Here is an 18,122-nt window from a genome sequence, read left to right on the forward strand (position 1 = left end):
GATTGGTGTATGAAAGCATAGCATCAGCTATATCAGATGTACTCGTGTACGGCACGACAGCTTCCTAGCAAAAAGCCAAAAACGACTGGTCAGATTGATGAGGATTAAAAATGTGCACTAGAGAGACAGCAAAACTATTCAATTTACAGAACATGTCAGTTTGATCGTGCAGATGTTTATATAACGTAAAACACCAGTCGCCAGCAAGGAACATAAGCATGTCTTGGGCTCGCCCGAATGAACACATGCTATCATACTTGCAGTGGAGGCGAAACACAATTACAATATCAAAACCTTACACTTTTTTGCATAAAAAAAAAACCCCTTACACTTTCAATGGATTAGGGCACGACTAGTAGTAAACCTAGTTAAACACATAAAACTTACACACACACACGGTCGCAGACAACTTCAACTTTTAGCACTACGCCTCTACAGAACTGGGCCCTCTTGGGCTACCGGCACTGCTCTGTTGCTCATACTCCTGACTTGGAAAAACATCAGGCAGCAAACTAGTTGAGATGTTGTTCGCGTGAAGCCACGTCAGCTCCCACAAGCTGTCACCCCCAATCGTGCTCCTCTTCGCAAGGATGCCCTTGTTCTTCATCACGAGTAGAATGTTCTTGAGCAGGTCCGGGATCACCTCTTGCAGCTTGTCACTCCGCTTGCCTCGGACCTTGATCTTGATGTATTTCTCCATCCGGCTCAGGACTCCCAGCCACAGTTTGCAGAAACTGCTTAGGCCAAAAAGGTCTGGCAAGAGTTGAAGGTATACTTTTGCAACTAGTTTCATGGCAAGCACAAGGGACCCTTCCATGTTTCTGTAATCCTTCTGGGAGTGATTCTGACTGATTTCCAGCAAGTCATCAAGCAAGGAAAATATGACAAGGTCAAAGGCATGAGACCATGTCGCGGACTGGAGGCAGATTTCTTCTGTTGCTGTTAGGCATCGTTGGAGAGAAGCCAATGCATGATTTCGCACCTCCTCCCTCTGATCAAGGCTCAATTTTTTCAGTGCTTGCAGCAGTTTGAGCCACATCTCCCTTATCGCCTCCAGCCCTTTCTCACCTTCTTCACATGTTGCTTTTATCTCTTGGGACCACATGGCAAGACTTCTGACAGAGTCAGACATCAAGTCCAGGGCACGGACAGACCTATCAGCTAAACCAACTCTAGACTCTGCAAACTGCCGTGACGCTTCGATGCAGAAGCCATAGTTCGCTAGTGAAAGGTGAGCCCCCTCTGTCATGATAAACACGATAGCCTCAAAACCAACTTCGGAAGCATCCGGATGACGAGCTGTAATGGAGAGCAGCAATATTACTGTTCTCCAGCCCATCTGTGACTTTATATGTGCCGCATTTGCTTTGACGAGCCGTGCAACCTCCTGTGTGATGTTCTCACAGTATGCATCTGCTACGCGTGCATCAAGCTTGAGAACTAATTGCAATGACCTCAGTAATTCATCAGCAAGATTCTCCTTGTATGGTAGTAAACTCTTGCATATCCTCAGGAGTCCAAAAATAGCTTTCTCCACAAGAGCACACGGCATAACTGTGGACTGAACTATGTTGGCAATATGCTCGTATACACCTTGCCAGAGGAGCACAATTCGGTCTCGATTATTAAGGGTTATGGCAATCAGCAGTTCCAAGCAGAAAACTGCTGTGTCCTCATCATCTGGCGAACTGGCAACCTTTTGAGGTCGGCCTGCAGCCCAAATCAGAGCCCTGGCAAGTTGCAGTAGTGAATCAGGCTGCAAGAATTTGCTCTCTGTAAATATACTATCAATGCGGCATTTCTGAATTGTCTGAAGAGTCCTCTGGTGAGCAGCAAGTTGCTGCTCAGTTGGTTGTGATCTTGGTTCTTCACTGTCAAGAGAGAGCAGCTGACTAAATCTTCCCATAAGCCCAGAGGATTTGCGAGGTGTACCCATCACTGGAATATGAGATGGGGGAACTGCGCTAGGAGCAGCCTTTCCTTGGACTGCTTCAGCAGAAAGTTCGGAATCATCAGCTGCATCACTAGCAACACGAGCAGGGAGAAGCCCTAGTTTATGCAGCCTCAGGATGCAATCCAATACATTCCTCCACCCAGTGCGTATGTAATCCCCATATCTGTTAGCTATAGTAAATAATGTCTCAGTTGCCAACCTAGCTTTAAGGTCATCTCCAAAGGCAGTAACTGGCTCCTCAACCAAAGAAGTATTCAAGAGAGTGGTGAATTTGCATAGAGAAACAACAAGATCGTCCAGAACATCCTCAAGATGATGAAATGCAGAAATCTTTGCAACACCCAAAAAGCCATCTACACAAGTCAAGAGAACTTCTTCATGCTCCGAATGATCAAATACCACCGCAATGGCAGCAATAGTAGGGCCAGACATAACAGCAAACATATCATGGTCGAGGAAAGGCTGAGAGTCACCAACAATATATGGGGACGTAGACTTTGACTTCCGCATTAGGTCTATCCAACGACTGGGAGACATTTCAAAATATCCCAAACCCTGCTCAGGTGTTGTCTTAATCTCATTTCGACAGATCGAGTGGTATAGCTCAGACAACATCTCACGTGGGAGATCACTGCCCCCATTTATGTTCCTGTTGTTCTTGATAAAGTCCTCCTCAGTCATCTTCTTCTTCACTTGCATGTTGTGCTGATCAGTGTTCAGCATTATAATGGAATAGGACAGCAGTAGAGCAGTGTCCTTGTTTGCGAAAGACTGAGGGGACTGCTCATAGTATCTATCTGAGAAGGCCTCAAGAACCCTTTGTATCTTCTGAGATTCACCAGGAAGCCGGAAAGTCTCCAAAAATAGACGCAGAGCTGTATCCAGGTTCATCTCGTGGAAATCAAAGGTCTGAGCAAACTCATGAAGCACCTGAACACAAAACTCGTCATGATTGCCTAGGAAATCTCCAACAAGATTCTTATCCAAACCAGCTGTGTAGCGGAAAAAACAAGCCACACTCTGGGGATCAAGCTTCTCAGGCAACAGATGGGTGCCTTGAAGAAACTCCAGACCTTTCTTTGGATCCCTGTTGAAGTGATCAGCACCAATCATTAGCCTCCTTTTGACATACTTCCTTTGACGGACAAACTTCACCCAATGCCGAGGATCAGAAAAGTTCTCACACTTAACAGTCCAGAAAGGAGTGTATTCATCAAGCTCCACAGGCAGGAGCTCAGGGCGTGAGGTTGCATTCCCGATACGATCAGCCATCCCCTGAATCACAGCAATCAAACCTTCTAGAGCAAGAATGTGCATGGAAGACAAGGGGCAGTTGATAGGAAAAGCACTTTTCGATAAAAGATTTGCAAGCTCCTCAAAAACATTCCTGCAGGTTATGTCACAGTCAAGATTGGCATACATCTCCACCATAAAATTTTTCTGTCGACAAAAGTCTACAAGAGCTTCCATTGCAACCTCCTGCTGATGATATGTTGCTCCAAAACGAGGTTGTGCAAGCCTTATAATTATACAAGAAAAAAAAGCCTCAAGCTGCAGCTTCAGCTCAGTTCGGAGATGATGGTAAAGGTTCAATGCAATACTGCATACTATTGAAAGGATGAGTGGATTCATTGACAACCCAAACTGCATTAAGTTTCTGAAAAGCTCATCTTGCACTAAGGACAACAGCTTTGGATGTTTCTGAATTGAAGACCCACCAAGCTCGATCGCTGAATTGATCAATTTAAGAGCAAATAAAGGAAGATCTTCATCTAAGCCAATATGTTCAACAACATTGAGGAGAGAGCATAGGAAATGGAAGATCTCCACCATGCAAGGGACTCCATAAGGCTCTACAATAAGACCACTGCCATCTGCAGAATTCTCATCAGATGCACCTGTCTCAGACACATAGCTTCCATTGCCATTTTCCATTTGCCTGATACCAAAAGGATGGTTCACATCCATGCCACCCATCTGTCCATAACATGCAAAAAAAAAATCAATAAACCTTTTCCATCGAGCAAAAATGTTCATAGTAGGGGAAAAAACACCAAGGCACACTTCAATTATCTAAAAGCCCTTTTCGATACTCAAATGAGTGAAACCTTATTAGCGGTTAGACCAAGACCTTGTTTGTTTTTGTTCCACCTGGATAAAACTCAGATATATGCACACATATATACAAGTACCAATTGGGTTACTTATGCCTTGTTTGGATGCACATGTTTCCACCTCAATCCATGTGTGTTGAAGTGGGTTGGGGTGGAATTTAGTTTAAACTCCACCCCAACCCACTTCAACACACATGGATTGATGTGCACACATGTGCATCCAAACAAGGCTTTAACTGTAAAACCAACTTACTTATTTTAGCAATATCCATGGCCTGAACAAGATTTCAGTTGGAAATTCAACAAGCTAGTTGAAAGTTAAAATACATAAAAACATTTCACTAAACTAAAACCTGCATGACCTTGCTCTCCTCTCACAACCACCCATACAAAATCAATTGGTAGTGAGCTGGTAGAGTTGCAGTGCCAGTAGGTACCATGATTTCAATGTGACTAGTGTCCAGGCGAGAGCTGGGTGTGCCTGGACGCCTAGGTGATAAGGCACCACTATTCCCCAAGGCGAGCTGGGTACACTTAGACACTAGGCGATGCCTTTGAAACAGGGGTAGCCATGCACACTATAGGGGTGGAGCTCAATTGCTCAAAGATGAAAGGGTGCCAAGAATGCTGCAGCATTGTCACATAGGCCAACTGTGTTGCAGCAATGTCTCATCAGTTGTGCATGTTTTTGTCTGAGGAAAGCTACATTAGCAAAAGATACAATGCCCTTGCAGTGGTGATGTCAATTTCTAAACATTTGTCATGTTAGCAGAGTTGACCTGATCAGCTTATTAGCTTAGGAGCACCTGAGCATTGGAGCATGTTTCTCAAGTCAGCTGATTCTGGCTCTGATTAGGGGGGGGGGGGGGGGGCACTTTCAAGAGTTCAAGGACCTAGATCTTCCAAAACTTGTTGTGGCAAAAACTAAACATAGCCATATATGCAGCAACATTGTCATATCTAGTCTGTTTGTACATTTTATGATCTAGCATAAAAGATAAACCATCACCATTTCCCTGCCTCTCAGATCTACCTCACTGTTTCTACCATATAGTTTCATTTCCAATTTTCACTAAGCGGGGCACTACAGAGGCACCGCTAAGAGAGGTTATAACAGATCTCAAGTTACATGGTTCAAAAACTGTAACCTACATCAAGGCATTGATTTCTAAAAACTAGTACTCGGACATAATAACTGCATGAAAGGTAATTTCCATCCCAAACGTCCATTTTCTACCATGCAACTTTAGATCTACACAAGAAAACTCAAAGGCTCTGATCAGAATGGTCCCGAATTTGCTATGTAATTGTGAAATGCAGTTCATAGGATGCTACTTTCTGTGTTGAATGCTACTAATGTCTTATAGTATCCAGTAAACTTGTTCTAGTCAAGAATGAGATATAGGCTTGACTGGCATCGCCACATAGGCCAACTGTGTTGCAGCAATGTCTCGTCGATTGTGCATGTTGTTGTCTGAGAAAAGCTACATTACCAAAAGATACAATGCCCTTGCAGTGGTGATGTCAATTTATAAACATTTCTTTTATGTTAGCAGAGTTGACCTAATGGAATTATTAGCTTAGCAACAGCTGACTGAGTATTTAAGTATGTTTCTCAAATCAGCTGATTTTGGCTCTGAATAGGGGGGAACTTTCAAGAGTTCAAGGATGAAAATGTTTCTTCCCAAACTTGTTGTGGCAAAAACTAAAACATAGCCATATATGAAGCAACATTGTCAGATTTAGCCTGTTTGTACATTTTATCAAGCATAAAAGATAAACAATCACCATTTCCCTGCCTCTGAGATCTACCTCACTGTTTCTACCATACAGTTTCATTTGCAATTTTCACTCTATGCGGGGAACTACAGAGTCATCGCTAAGAGAGGTTATAACAGATCTGAAGTTAAGGCATTGGTTTCTAAGAGCTAACAATTAGACATAATAACTGCATAAAAGGTCATTTCCATCCCATGCGTGTCATTTTGTACCACGCAAGTTTAAACCTACACAAGCGAACCCAAAGGCTCTGTTCAGGTGGTACTGAATTTGCTACTTAAATGTGAAAAATGCAGCTCATAGGATGCTACTTTGTATGTTGAATGGTAACCAGTAAACTTGTTCAGAGTCAAGAGTGAGATACGGGGTTGACTGGCATTTGTAAGCTCAAAGGCATGAGGAGAGTGACTATTAATAGCAGGAGCAAGCACTCTTTTACCTCTGGTTTGACAGCAGCGTCAACTCCATCAGCACTGCCTATCTGCGGGAGGCGCGCGAAGACGCAGCGGATGAGCTCGTGCATGGCGTGGCGCGAGAACCGCTGCAGGAGCTCGCTCTTGGCCGAGGCCTGGTGGACGACGCGGAAGCAGGTGTTGACCGCGGTGCAGACATGCTGGTCCCCGAGCGCGGGCGCGGCGGGCGCGCGGAGGCAGGCGAGCAGCGCCTGCAGCATCCTCATGAGCACGGCCTCCTCCGCCGCGGGCTCGGCGCCGGCCTCGAAGCGGCAGCTGGCGACGGCGTCGACCACCTCCCGCAGCGCGGCGCCCGGGAGCGCGGCGCCCGTGAGGGACATGACCTCGTGGAGCGCGGCGAGCGAGGCGGAGGTGACGGCGGCGCCGGCGTCCTCGGAGCGGACGGCGTCGAGGAAGGGCCGCAGCGCGGCGGCGGGGAGCGCGGGGGACGGGGAGAAGGCGAGGCGGCGGAGCGCGCGGAGGGAGGCGACGAGCGGGTGCTCGGCCGCGGCGTCGTCCGCGCGCGGGTGCCGGAGCCCGCGCCGCATGACGGCCAGCACGGCGCTAGCCTCGGCGGAGATCGCGCAGGCGAGGGCCGCCGGGTCGGGCCCGAGCCCGAGCCCGCCGTCGGCGGGGGAGCGCGCGTGGTGGTGGGGCTCCTCGGCGATGGGATCGATGCCGCCGGCGCCGCCGCCGAGCATCCTGGGGCGGCCCATTTTCGGGGGGCGGGCGCGGCGGGTGGGCCCGGGCGGCTAGAGGCTAGTGCCTAGTAGGGTGCGGTGCGGGGAGCCGGCATGGGCGGCGGATCTGAGGAGGAAAGGAAGGGATCGGAGACAGGCAGCGTGGAGTAGAGCGGGGCCGTGGCGTGCCCCGGTGGAGACGACGAGGAGGTGTTGGGAGTAGGACGGGAGTTCGTGCGGGGGCGTGCCTGCCTGCCTGCCTTTTTTTTCTCGTGTCGGCTTTAATTTTTCAGCGCCGGCGCCGCGACGTGAGGAGGCCGGCAGAAATCGGTGGAGGTGCAGTCGCGCATGGACTGGGACTGGGGTTGTGCTGTGCGGAGGTGAAGACAGCCGTCAAGCAAGGTGCCCGTGGCCCGTGGCTCGTGCTTGGGAGCTCCAGAATCAAAGGAAAAATTACGCAAACCCTCTCTGAGTATCTGGGATCTTGGAGTTCTTGCTCTTTCCTAATGGGAGTTGATCACCCATTTGACTAGCATGAGAGCAGCTTGTTTACCGTCGCCGATCACGGAAACGATAACATCTTCAGTTGCGATATGGTCTTAAAACACGTTTAATGATAGCGTGCTAATGAAGCCCGTTGTAATTAACGATAGGTTTTGCATTTTCCAATAAAAATATTCATAAAGGGGCTTTGCTATGGTACACCCAAATGACATTTATTTTGATCGGATGGTCATGATCAACTATTACCTCCTAGTAGGTAAATATCTCTACAACTAAAACACACAGAAGGCAATCGTCCACACCACTCCCCTCGCCTCGCCCCCGTTCGAAACGTTCACAACAACTCCCGTAGCCAGCGGCCAAAACTTTCACAGCGACTCGCCGTAGCCGCCGCCGCCGTCGTTTCTCGTACGAGTCCTCCCTCTCCAAGTTCTCCTCCACCCTCGCCAACCCTCCGAACACGCCCGCCGCCGCGCCCACCGCCAGCTCTGTCCCCATCCCCATCTTGTTCTTCTTCTTCCCGCCGGCACCAACGGCGCCGGTTCCGTACCCGGCGGTGGCAGCGAGCTCTCCTCCCTTTCGCCTTCCAGCTCTCACCCGGCCGCCACCGCTCCAACGCTCCCTTTCGCCACCGCTCCACCAACCAAGCCGTCGTGCGCCGTGCAGGGGGCACCAACCTGGACGCTGGAACCCTAGGTTCCGCTCCAAGGGTGGACGCCGAATCATGGCTGGCCATCTCAAGCAAAGTGAGCTTCCCAAGTCAGTCTGCTTCGTGACGCAAAAGGTACTAGATCGAGATGGGCAAAGCTTCTTTGCGACCTCTATGCTGCCTCCATCACAGAGGCCCTCCCGCCGTCCCCTCCTTCCGCTCTGCCGCCATGGTTCTGCTGCTCCTCGCCTTCGCCCCATGGGGCCGCGTCCCCTGCCCCACCATGCTGCACGCCGCCGCCGGCCCAACGACGTGCCAGTGTGCCACCACCACCCCGCACAACTCGCGTGTTGCCTGCCCCGCCCTGTCCTACTCCGTGCCGCCATGGGTGTGGGTTGCTGTGCTGCTGCGAGATCTTTCCGGGAGGTGGCGATCGTTGCTCCTCACATCAAGGGCATTGGTGAGCAAGCAGATCCCGTCGTAACCTTCTTCCTCACTGGTTTCTCAATAATGGAGTCCTGACCATAATGGCTCCCTCACTTGGCGTTGAGGAAAAACCTGTTGCTTGTGTTACTCCTCCCAACCTGCTCACCAAATGTTTCTTCTGGGGTGTCACCTTGGTAGGATGCGAGTATTATTCCTGCTAACTTTGATCCCTTTCAAAGATTATCATGCGTACATGTGGTCATGTGCACACTCATGTCCTTTACTCCTTTACTGGATCTGTGCCTGCAGTTTTGAAAAATTGCTTACGTGCTGATTTGAACTTGCATTAGAGGCATGCTGATGTTGAAATTGAAGTTTCCTTACCATGTGACTAGCAGCAGCATCAAAATAGGATAAGAATGATTTCTTATTTTAAGATTTAATAATTTGGTTGTCAATCTAATCTAGATCTTTCTTCGATCATTAAGTCCGTTGTTGATTAGAGTGCTTTGTGGTGCCTTGCTAATGGCCCTGTGGAATTCTTTGATCAATAAAAAACTTCCTCTAGAATTTTCCACCAAAAATTTTTAGGCAATTAGTGATTGGGGGCTGCTGATATGAGTTACTGAAAGATCTGCTTACCTTTGCATGCTTAATTCCCTGTGTGAGTGTTTTTTGTAACAAGGATCAATTGCCCGTTGAATATTTGAAAATTGAGTATAAGATAATTATGTTGTGCTCCATGGTTAAGATCTTTTAACTCTTTCTCAGTCATACTTGATGCATATTTCAACTGGGCTTCATTACTAGAAATTATATCTTAGCAATTGAACAGGTGAATTAAGCCTAATAATAGTTACATCAGCATTACTCCTGAATCATGATGTGTAAAGGGGAATCAATATCACTTAATTGATTTGGATACATGAGAATTTTGGTATGGCTATAGTTTGTATTATTCTACCTTCTGCTTCTACATATTACATCTTAGAGAAATCCAATGTTTATAAAATATTGGTTTCTTGCTTTGCAGCAGAGTTAGTATCTAACACTTCACATGGCTTAGTTAGTATCACATAACGTACTGGATTGCAAATTGCTTTAAATATGATAGATAACAGGTGACAATAATTTATTAAATGGCAAGTCTTTAGTAGAAAAAAAATGAAAAGGGCACAAAATGCTAATATGGTTTTTGTCAACTTTTTATCCTGCAAATTAGTGAGTACTCAAGTTCGAGATAATGAGTTAGTACATAGTGCTTGCTTGTGCCACTACTGCAACTATAGGGCATTATTAGGCATTTGGATATCTGCAGTGTTATCTCTGCCAGTACAGCCAACATTTTCCTTACTTTTTTGTTACCTAAGGGACCAACCTTGCTTGGGGGATACACCGTCTGAATCCATGCACCAATAGTCGAGTGTTGGCATGCAACGATCTCATAAAAAGCATAAACTAAAGCACAATCTGCCCATAAACAAGCAGTCAAGTATGTGGAATAATGGTCATTCCCTGAATATTTTCAAGATCATAATTTTATTGTTTAGTTATCATATCTGCTTGCAGAATTCCACTTCTACTTACAACTACAGATTTCTTGAAATAACAAAACATAGACTTCACCTTTTTTCTACTTTGGATCATCTTGAGTGGTAGAATATTTTTTCTGTTTCATAAGATCATAAGAGAAGCTGCTCTCTGTATGATCGAAACATATTTTTTCTTGGTTCCTTTTTTTATTGCAACAGCCGGCATACCTTGGTTACAGGTACTTCTATATGTCAGCTTTGGAGCTGTGTTGCCCTGGTCCATGGAATTGCCATCGACCAGATCGGGGAGGGGGAACAACAAAGATGGAGGTAAGAAGGAAGGAATATGTTGTAGCTCTATTTGCCTGCAGTGCTCACTACTACTGTTGAAGTCTAGCAACAACAACTGTGAACTCTAAATGAATTTAGCTTAATTTATTTCAGGAAGCCTGATTGGTCACTAGAGCCATGTCAAATTTCTAAGTAAACCAGATTTTTGAGTTGCTAGCTTCATTTTTGAGCTCTTTTGCATATGAACAAAACATATTTGGAGCTGAAAGCTATCGTTTTGCCAAGCAATTTGATTTCATGCTTTGAGCTTCAAAATGATCTGATGAAATGATTAGTCATATATATGTTTTAAGTAGGTCCTGAACATAGTATACTGTGATGTTTGAGTAGCTCCAAAATTTACTGATTGGCATGGCTTCAGCCTGTAGGTGTGTAGGTCTTCAGTCTTGGCATGCAGCTTTGCATCAATATCTCCCATCCACATTGCTCCTTCTCGGTATTATTTTGTTTAGAAAACATTTTATATACAGAGAAGGTGGTGAGGTAATGTTAAGTGTCATGCAAGATTCAGAGATTTCACATTTTCATTTACCCTAAAAGAATTGCTATTTCAACTACATTGACTATGATTTTAGTGTACTTGCACATTCTGCTTTACTCATGTACATTTTTACTACAACATGTGAAATAATCATGTTCAGTTGTTCATATTACAAAAGCAGTTCTCTTAAATTCAGCTTAAGTTTCCATTGTTATTCTTAGCTCTATCTCTTAGATTCACTTTTGTAGCCAATTCTGAATAATTATTTTACGTTCAGAAAAGTGATTCTACAGGCAACGCCTAGACGTCTAGACGACTCCCTAGCGCCTTGCAAAATGCTCGCCTAGGCGGGCAAGGCGGGCGCCTAGACGTCCAGGCGGTGGCGCATTGTCATGCCTCGCCTTTACACCTTAAGAACTATGGAGTGTAGTATGCAATCTGTTTTTAAATTTATTTGCACCCAACTCACTACATGCATCAAACAATGCACTTAGTGAATTCACCTGGATGCAACTTTTGCAAATAACTTATCTATAAGGTCTTTTCTCTGTGAGCAAATTGCAAGCATCAAGTTTGTCAAGAAAACTACAACAGTCAAATTATTTATTGCACGGGCAAATAAAATGACCTTATTACGACTTGGCTTGTAACCGATTATCTATTAGCAGGCTTTAGCAAACATCAATGTGAGCTTACAGTAAGAGGGCTCCTGATTCGATGGGCCCTAGGAGGGATGTAAACAGCTGCTAGCGAGATCAAAACTGCCACACAAGTGCAGGAGAAAGGGAGGGTGGCCGTAACATATGGCTTCTGGAGGAGGGCGACATCAGTAGTTTGAGAAGCTAAGCTCCCAGAATGTATGTTTGTGATTGCAAGATCAAAGCAAAAACTTGAGTGGAAGCATGGCAAGCACCATGCATGCTACAGATTTGCAAAGCTGCTTTTTTTTCTTGCTTGCTTGAAAAATGGCAAAATATATAAATAGCTTCTGAAAATAGTTATGAGAGTACATCAGTAATTTACTTTTTACAATTTGAGTTATCATTTGATTTCTTCAAATACTAGAAAATATATATTTTTTAAACCCGTAGCAACGCACGGCATGAACCTAGTATGAAATATATATTTATTTAATTTTTAATTTCAGAAAGTATGACAAATCAGAAAAAGCTTTAGAGATAAAGATCGTTTTAGATCTAATTGATGCATTCATGATCCATTGAATGTGGTAAGTCTTTTTGTTTTTTTTTTCAACTTTAGATATAGCATAATTTAATTAACATAAACTATATATTTTTTATTAAGTAACTCGTATTACACGTGTAAAAATTTGCGTGCCATCTTACATGCTCAATATACGTGACATGTTTTAGGTCGCTACAAAGTTCACGTCGTCTCAATTAATGTGTTAATTAATGATATATTTTTTTTATATATGTAACGTAACTTTTAATAATTGAATAGCTGTTGTATATATGTTGATGTTTTATTTATATATAACATACTGAAAGGAAGGACGTGCAATCAAGGAAGGGCCGCGCGTCGGGCAGCCGGTTCTATCTGTCCCATGCATGAGGGGATTTGAAGATATATGTTTTTCTTTTTTTATTTTCTTAGATCAATTAATTGAATTTAAAAATCTAAAATTTAACGGCTCAAATTTATTTAAAATATTACCTCCTTAGAGGCAAAGGGTGTACCTTAGCATTTTGCATGATTTTTCTAGACCAAGGACCATTGGTCCTGTTTCTATATGTATTGAAAGCTTAAAACAGTTTGTTGAAGTTGCCAGCTTGCATTATACAGCACGAGTTTACGGCATAGCACCACTATAAAAATAAGAGAAATGAGATCTTTTTAGAATGGTTGGAAAAAGTACCTTGACACCTCCAGGTACCTTTTTTTTTCTATTTTTTCGCCAACTAATTGAGAAACATTATTTATTCTTAAATATGATTTGTAATATTGAGGCTGTTTTCGTAACTGAGGTTATGTCCTTCATGGTTCAGGGTTCATGCGTCTAGAACGAGCTTATCAATCCCCTCTCGCCGGTGCACTCCGTGGCCGCCTTCGTCCTCAGCTCGCCAGCTCTCTCGCCCTCATCTCGGCGCCTTCCTCGTCGGTCATGAGCCGGCGGATCGCCGAGCCCAAATCTCTCTGGTTCGTCTGTGATTCGGCCGTTCACGAACAGTTGGTATATATACACCATGGACCTAATTAACGTTCCGATGAGACTGCAGGTAAATTCGGATCATTAGAAATTTAGCCTCCATACATCGACGTAATTAAGAAACGTAACTGATCGATCTGGCAAGTTTGTAGGCTGAGATGAGAAGGAAGAAGATAAGCATTATCCAACGAGCGAGAATAGGTCGAGAGAGATAAGGTCATTAGTTTAGTTACCAGGATAACAACGCTGTGATCCTTATCATGCGCACGACGACAAGGCCAATTCGCGATCCCTTTCACCACGAGCTATAAATAGCGGTGTATGCCTCCACCCTAGCCGTCATTACTCTGCATTTGTCTTCAGCAAGCACTCAGCACACACCGTGTCCACACTCTATACCCAGCGATAGCCGAGACATCGATCAACATGGTGCAGCGGACTTCCACCGCCCAAGTGATGTCCATGGACCTCAGCCCAAAGAAACCCAACAAGGCCTACGGCAGCGATGGCGGCGCCTACTACGACTGGTCCCCCGCCGACCTGCCCATGCTCGGCGCTGCCTCCATTGGCGCCGCCAAGCTCTGCCTCTCCGCCGGAGGCCTTGCTCTGCCTAGCTACTCTGACTCTGCCAAGGTCGCCTACGTCCTCCAAGGCAAGTGCAAATATATATTCTGTTTCTTCTTTTTGTAATCCTATATACTAATATATAAATCTATCTCCATATGTCATATATGTATGCGTGGCATCGATCATGCAGGTAAGGGTACGTGCGGCGTGGTTCTGCCGGAGGCGACCAAGGAGAAGGTGATCCCCGTGAAGGAGGGTGACTCGCTCGCGCTCCCTTTCGGCGTCGTCACCTGGTGGCACAACGCGCACGCCGCCTGCAGCAGCTCCGACTCCGACGACCTCGTGGTCCTCTTCCTCGGCGACACGTCCACGGGCCACAAGCGGGGCCAGTTCACCAACTTCCAGCTCACCGGCTCCACGGGCATCTTCACGGGCCTGTCCACCGAGTTCGTCGCCCGCGCATGGGACCTCACCCCGGACGCCGCCGCCGAGCTCGTCTCCTCCCAGCCCGGCGCCGGCATCATCAGGGTCAAGGACGGGCACCGGATGCCCCAGGCCCGCGACGAGGACAGGGAGGGCATGGTCCTCAACTGCCTGGAGGCGCCGCTCGACGTCGACATCAAGAACGGGGGCCGCGTCGTCGTCCTCAACACCCGGAACCTGCCGCTCGTGGAGGAGGTCGGTCTCGGCGCCGACCTCGTCAGGATCGACGCGCACTCCATGTGCTCGCCGGGGTTCTCCTGCGACTCCGCCTACCAGGTCACCTACATCGTGCGCGGCAGTGGCCGCGTCCAGGTCGTTGGGATCGACGGCACGCGGGTGCTGGAGACCCGCGCCGAGGGAGGCTGCCTCTTCATCGTGCCCAGGTTCTTCGTTGTCTCCAAGATCGCCGACGAAACTGGCATGGAGTGGTTCTCCATCATCACCACCCCCAAGTAATAACTACTTATTACTCCGATCCGTACTAATAAATCATTAGTTAACTAATCAGAGTACGTATTTATTTACCACATGAATGAACTGTACGTGTTTGCAGCCCAATCTTTAGCCACTTGGCGGGCAGGACATCGGTGTGGAAGGCAATATCTCCTGCGGTCCTGGAGGCGTCGTTCAACACCACGCCGGAGAAGGAGAAGCTGTTCCGTTCCAAGAGGCTTGACTCGGAGATCTTCTTCGCGCCTGCTTCAAACTAATAATACATTCGCCGATGGAACAGTGCTGCTGCTGCCTAGATATATAGCTCCCATCCTTGCGTCTTTAGTTTATTACTAGCTTCGATCGATCAGTTTAAAATCATCAACTGCTTATCGCTTTGCATTGAGCAGTTTTATAGCACTTCGTGTAATAATTAGCTTGAGATGGTAGAGAGAGTTTCTTAATTCGATCTCTTGGTATCTTTTATTGATTTCTCATTAGACACAAACACCGAACTTGGATTTCGACTTTTGAGCAATACCGTACCAATGCAACTGCTTGGCTGGAACTTTAATAATAGAATTCTAGTACTAATTTTCAGTCTTTTGCTATTTTTATGGCGTAAAACTTTTTTTTTGAGATACTGTGGACTGTTTCTTCTGGTTTTGTAATAATTAACAGCCATATGCATTGATCAATGTAGAAATTGCGATATCAATATATTCCCCTTTTTTTTAAAAAAAACAGATTTGGCATGATATATATGAGTGTACACAGAGTTCAAAAAGCAACTTATCAGTGCATTTTAATGATTTAATTTCATGTAGAACATGACTCATCTAAATTGGGAAATTATAACACATTTAACTCTTAGTGCATCCACGTATAAATAAAATTAAAAGGAAGATTGGTGTTGGTGGCCCTGTATGCTTTGAAGGTCAATTGTAATATCATCCTCATCTTTTTTCAGTTTTATGATTTTATCCTTATTCTTTTTTTTCTGAATCTACCATTCACCCTATTCCAAACACTTTCACGATAGGCTGAATAAATGAACTAAAGAAAAAAAAAATTATGATACAAACCCCTGACCTTGTGCTAACCATCTCAGCTTCCGCCGATGGTTGATTAAGTGTGTAACTTGTTTTTTTGAGAGAACAAGTGTGTAACTTGTCAACCTTTGTTTATAGATTTGGAACATTTGCAAATGTTCCTATAAAGATTCTTTCAAAATGTTGTCTAAATATTTTATGTTGCAATAGAGGTTAAAATCACAGACAAGGTACTAAAAATGTGACAACTATTCTTTATTTGTTCAACTGATACAATTAACTCCTCTAAACGGGATAGGGGAAAACTCTACCTTTATTGAAAAAGACGTGCAAAATCACAAAGTTAAATAAATGAGAGAACAAACACAATTAAACTTTAAACATATAGATAAGAACACAAGAGTCCAAATAAAAATATGACAGGCTCAGTGTTGAGTATTTTTTCACATAGAAATTATTATAATATTGTTCATATGAATTACATATTACTCGAACAGTAATGTAGCCAACAGACAACTTTCATTACCATGTGTAGTGCATCGTAATCTAGCGGATGGAAAAAGATGTACTTTATTAGAGTATACGAAAGAAAATAGAATAATAATAGAATATATCAAAGGAACATATATGTTTTGCATTGCTGATGATTGAATATAACATGGTGATGAAATGGTTTGGTGAGAGGGTATCTCGAAAGGACAAGGCAATCATTCTCACACTATGCCAAAGGGGTCTTTCTGCTGCAATATTGCTCTAAGAGTGCCCAATAACACACTTGTTGAAAAACCAACTATTGCTCCTAAAAAATTATGTCTTGTGAATAACAAGGGTTGGGAGTATAGCCAAGACCCTCCTTATTAAGGGAGAGCCTTTGACTACCCAAGCATTTTAGCAAGTGAGCCTCCTTAAGTGTCTCATTTTCCACAATGAGAGATGAATCTTATGTGAATCCATCACCCAAAGGGATATCTTTGCTAGTGCTACAAGAGGTATTATGAGCAACAATAATAGGAGTATAGAATGATTAATCAATTATATCAAAAGTTACTCCTACGCTTGCTATTTCAATATATAGGCACCTTCCTTTGAACAAGGAGAGATGAGTGAGTTTCTTTCAATTCCTTATGAGCCTCAATCAAAGCCTCATGAGTATCCAAATCCTCCTCAAGGGATTGATCCATTTCGATTGATCACCCCTCATCCAACTCCTAGCCTTGCTCACCATCTTGGTGTGGACCTAACCTAGCTTAATCAACACTTAGCAAAAGGTTTCTCAATTACCAAAACCAGACATGAGGCTTTCACCTAGTGAGTTGATTGAGAGATTTAGTGATTAAGAGAAAGAGCGATCAACCAAATCCTTAAGCGCTTGTGGGATCTATCAACCATTTATGAATCATTTATTACTCTTAGAGGTGAAGCCTCTTAGAAGCTAGGCATCGCCCAATGAAGTCCTTTGCGTGTGGTGAGCCGCATGAAGTTTGTGAAGGCCCCGATCTTCGCAAGGGAAGAGATCAAGATAGTGCATCGAGGAAAGCAGTTAAAAGAGATCTAGCTAAAGCTTGACCTTAGGTCGCTTCGAGCTTCCTCAACACAGAAGTAGGTCCTTATTGGAAGGAATTGAATTTCGAGAAACGAATCATAGTGTCTTTGCTTTGGTTTGAATATCTTGAGTACATGCTTGATTTGGGGTTCCATCGATCTATTTGGTTGTCTGTGTGTTGTGAGTGTATGTGCTCAGTGGCCTTGCTAGTATACAACTTGAAACACATATTTCTAAGTTTGGTGGAGCCTACCGGGACTAAAGGGTCAACCTCTAGTTCTGGTTGGAGCCACTACTCAGGATAAAAAGGCCAGCAAGACCTTTGGTCCCGGATGGTGGTTTTATCCGGGATGAAAGATAACCTTTAGTCCAGATTCGAGCCATGGACTCAGACTAAATGTTTCTTCTAGAAAAAACTTGTTGCACTAATCATTGGGCACAAAATTCTAGTCCACTAACGGTCTATTTGGTTCCTCTCTATGGCGGATATAAGCCTAGGGCTAATATGGCCATGGCCCTAGGCCTGGGAAAAAAATACTAGAGTATTCCCTTTGTTTAGAATTACTTTTATCCATTAGCATGTGATCTGATGTTGGTGGTTGATAGTATTGGCCCTAATCGTGGAAGTTCTCTAGCTCTGCTACTATTCTCTTGCTAAATTTTAGCTAGCTAAAACTATTTTAGCTAGTCTTAGATGACTAATAAGACTAAATTATTTTAGCTTCTTTTTAGTCGATGTCTTTAGAAATTTAGCAACTAAAATTTAACAAGGAAACCAAACAGATCCCAAATCTCCTATTAAACCTGCGCCCAATTCCGAACGGGGACAGAAGAAAACCGAAGTTTGTTCTCAACTGGTGAGATCGATGCCGCAGCATCTAAATTGCGGTGGTCTCCGCCGGCGGCCGTGAAACCCCTAGCCCACAAAACCCACGGAGTTCTCCGTCATCACG

At 44.7% G+C, this 18,122-nt stretch overlaps 3 protein-coding genes across 4 annotated transcripts; 2 read left to right on the top strand and 1 right to left on the bottom strand.

Moving 5' to 3' along the window:
• Positions 125-7,342, bottom strand: LOC8057184 (ARF guanine-nucleotide exchange factor GNOM). Its single transcript, XM_002466653.2, has 2 exons — positions 6,287-7,342; positions 125-3,931 (listed from the first exon to the last, which is right to left on the bottom strand). The coding sequence occupies exons 1-2, from the start codon at positions 7,013-7,015 to the stop codon at positions 425-427; spliced, it is 4,236 nt and encodes a 1,411-aa protein (XP_002466698.2). The 5' UTR covers positions 7,016-7,342; the 3' UTR covers positions 125-424.
• Positions 7,806-11,919, top strand: LOC110436346. Of its 2 annotated transcripts, none has more exons than XM_021463225.1 (3): positions 7,806-8,592; positions 10,310-10,420; positions 11,591-11,919. In XM_021463225.1, exons 1-3 carry the CDS (start codon positions 8,281-8,283, stop codon positions 11,621-11,623), a joined length of 456 nt encoding a protein of 151 aa, XP_021318900.1. In that variant the 5' UTR covers positions 7,806-8,280; the 3' UTR covers positions 11,624-11,919. The 2 variants fall into 2 exon arrangements, with proteins under 2 accessions (XP_021318900.1, XP_021318896.1); XM_021463221.1 differs by having other exon boundaries at positions 10,330-10,420.
• LOC8057186 (11S globulin seed storage protein 2) lies at positions 13,430-15,185 on the top strand. Its single transcript, XM_002464067.2, has 3 exons — positions 13,430-13,744; positions 13,850-14,594; positions 14,696-15,185. The coding sequence occupies exons 1-3, from the start codon at positions 13,519-13,521 to the stop codon at positions 14,850-14,852; spliced, it is 1,128 nt and encodes a 375-aa protein (XP_002464112.1). The 5' UTR covers positions 13,430-13,518; the 3' UTR covers positions 14,853-15,185.

This window comes from Sorghum bicolor, chromosome 1, assembly GCF_000003195.3.
Source record: "Sorghum bicolor cultivar BTx623 chromosome 1, Sorghum_bicolor_NCBIv3, whole genome shotgun sequence".
Lineage (NCBI taxonomy): Eukaryota > Viridiplantae > Streptophyta > Magnoliopsida > Poales > Poaceae > Sorghum > Sorghum bicolor.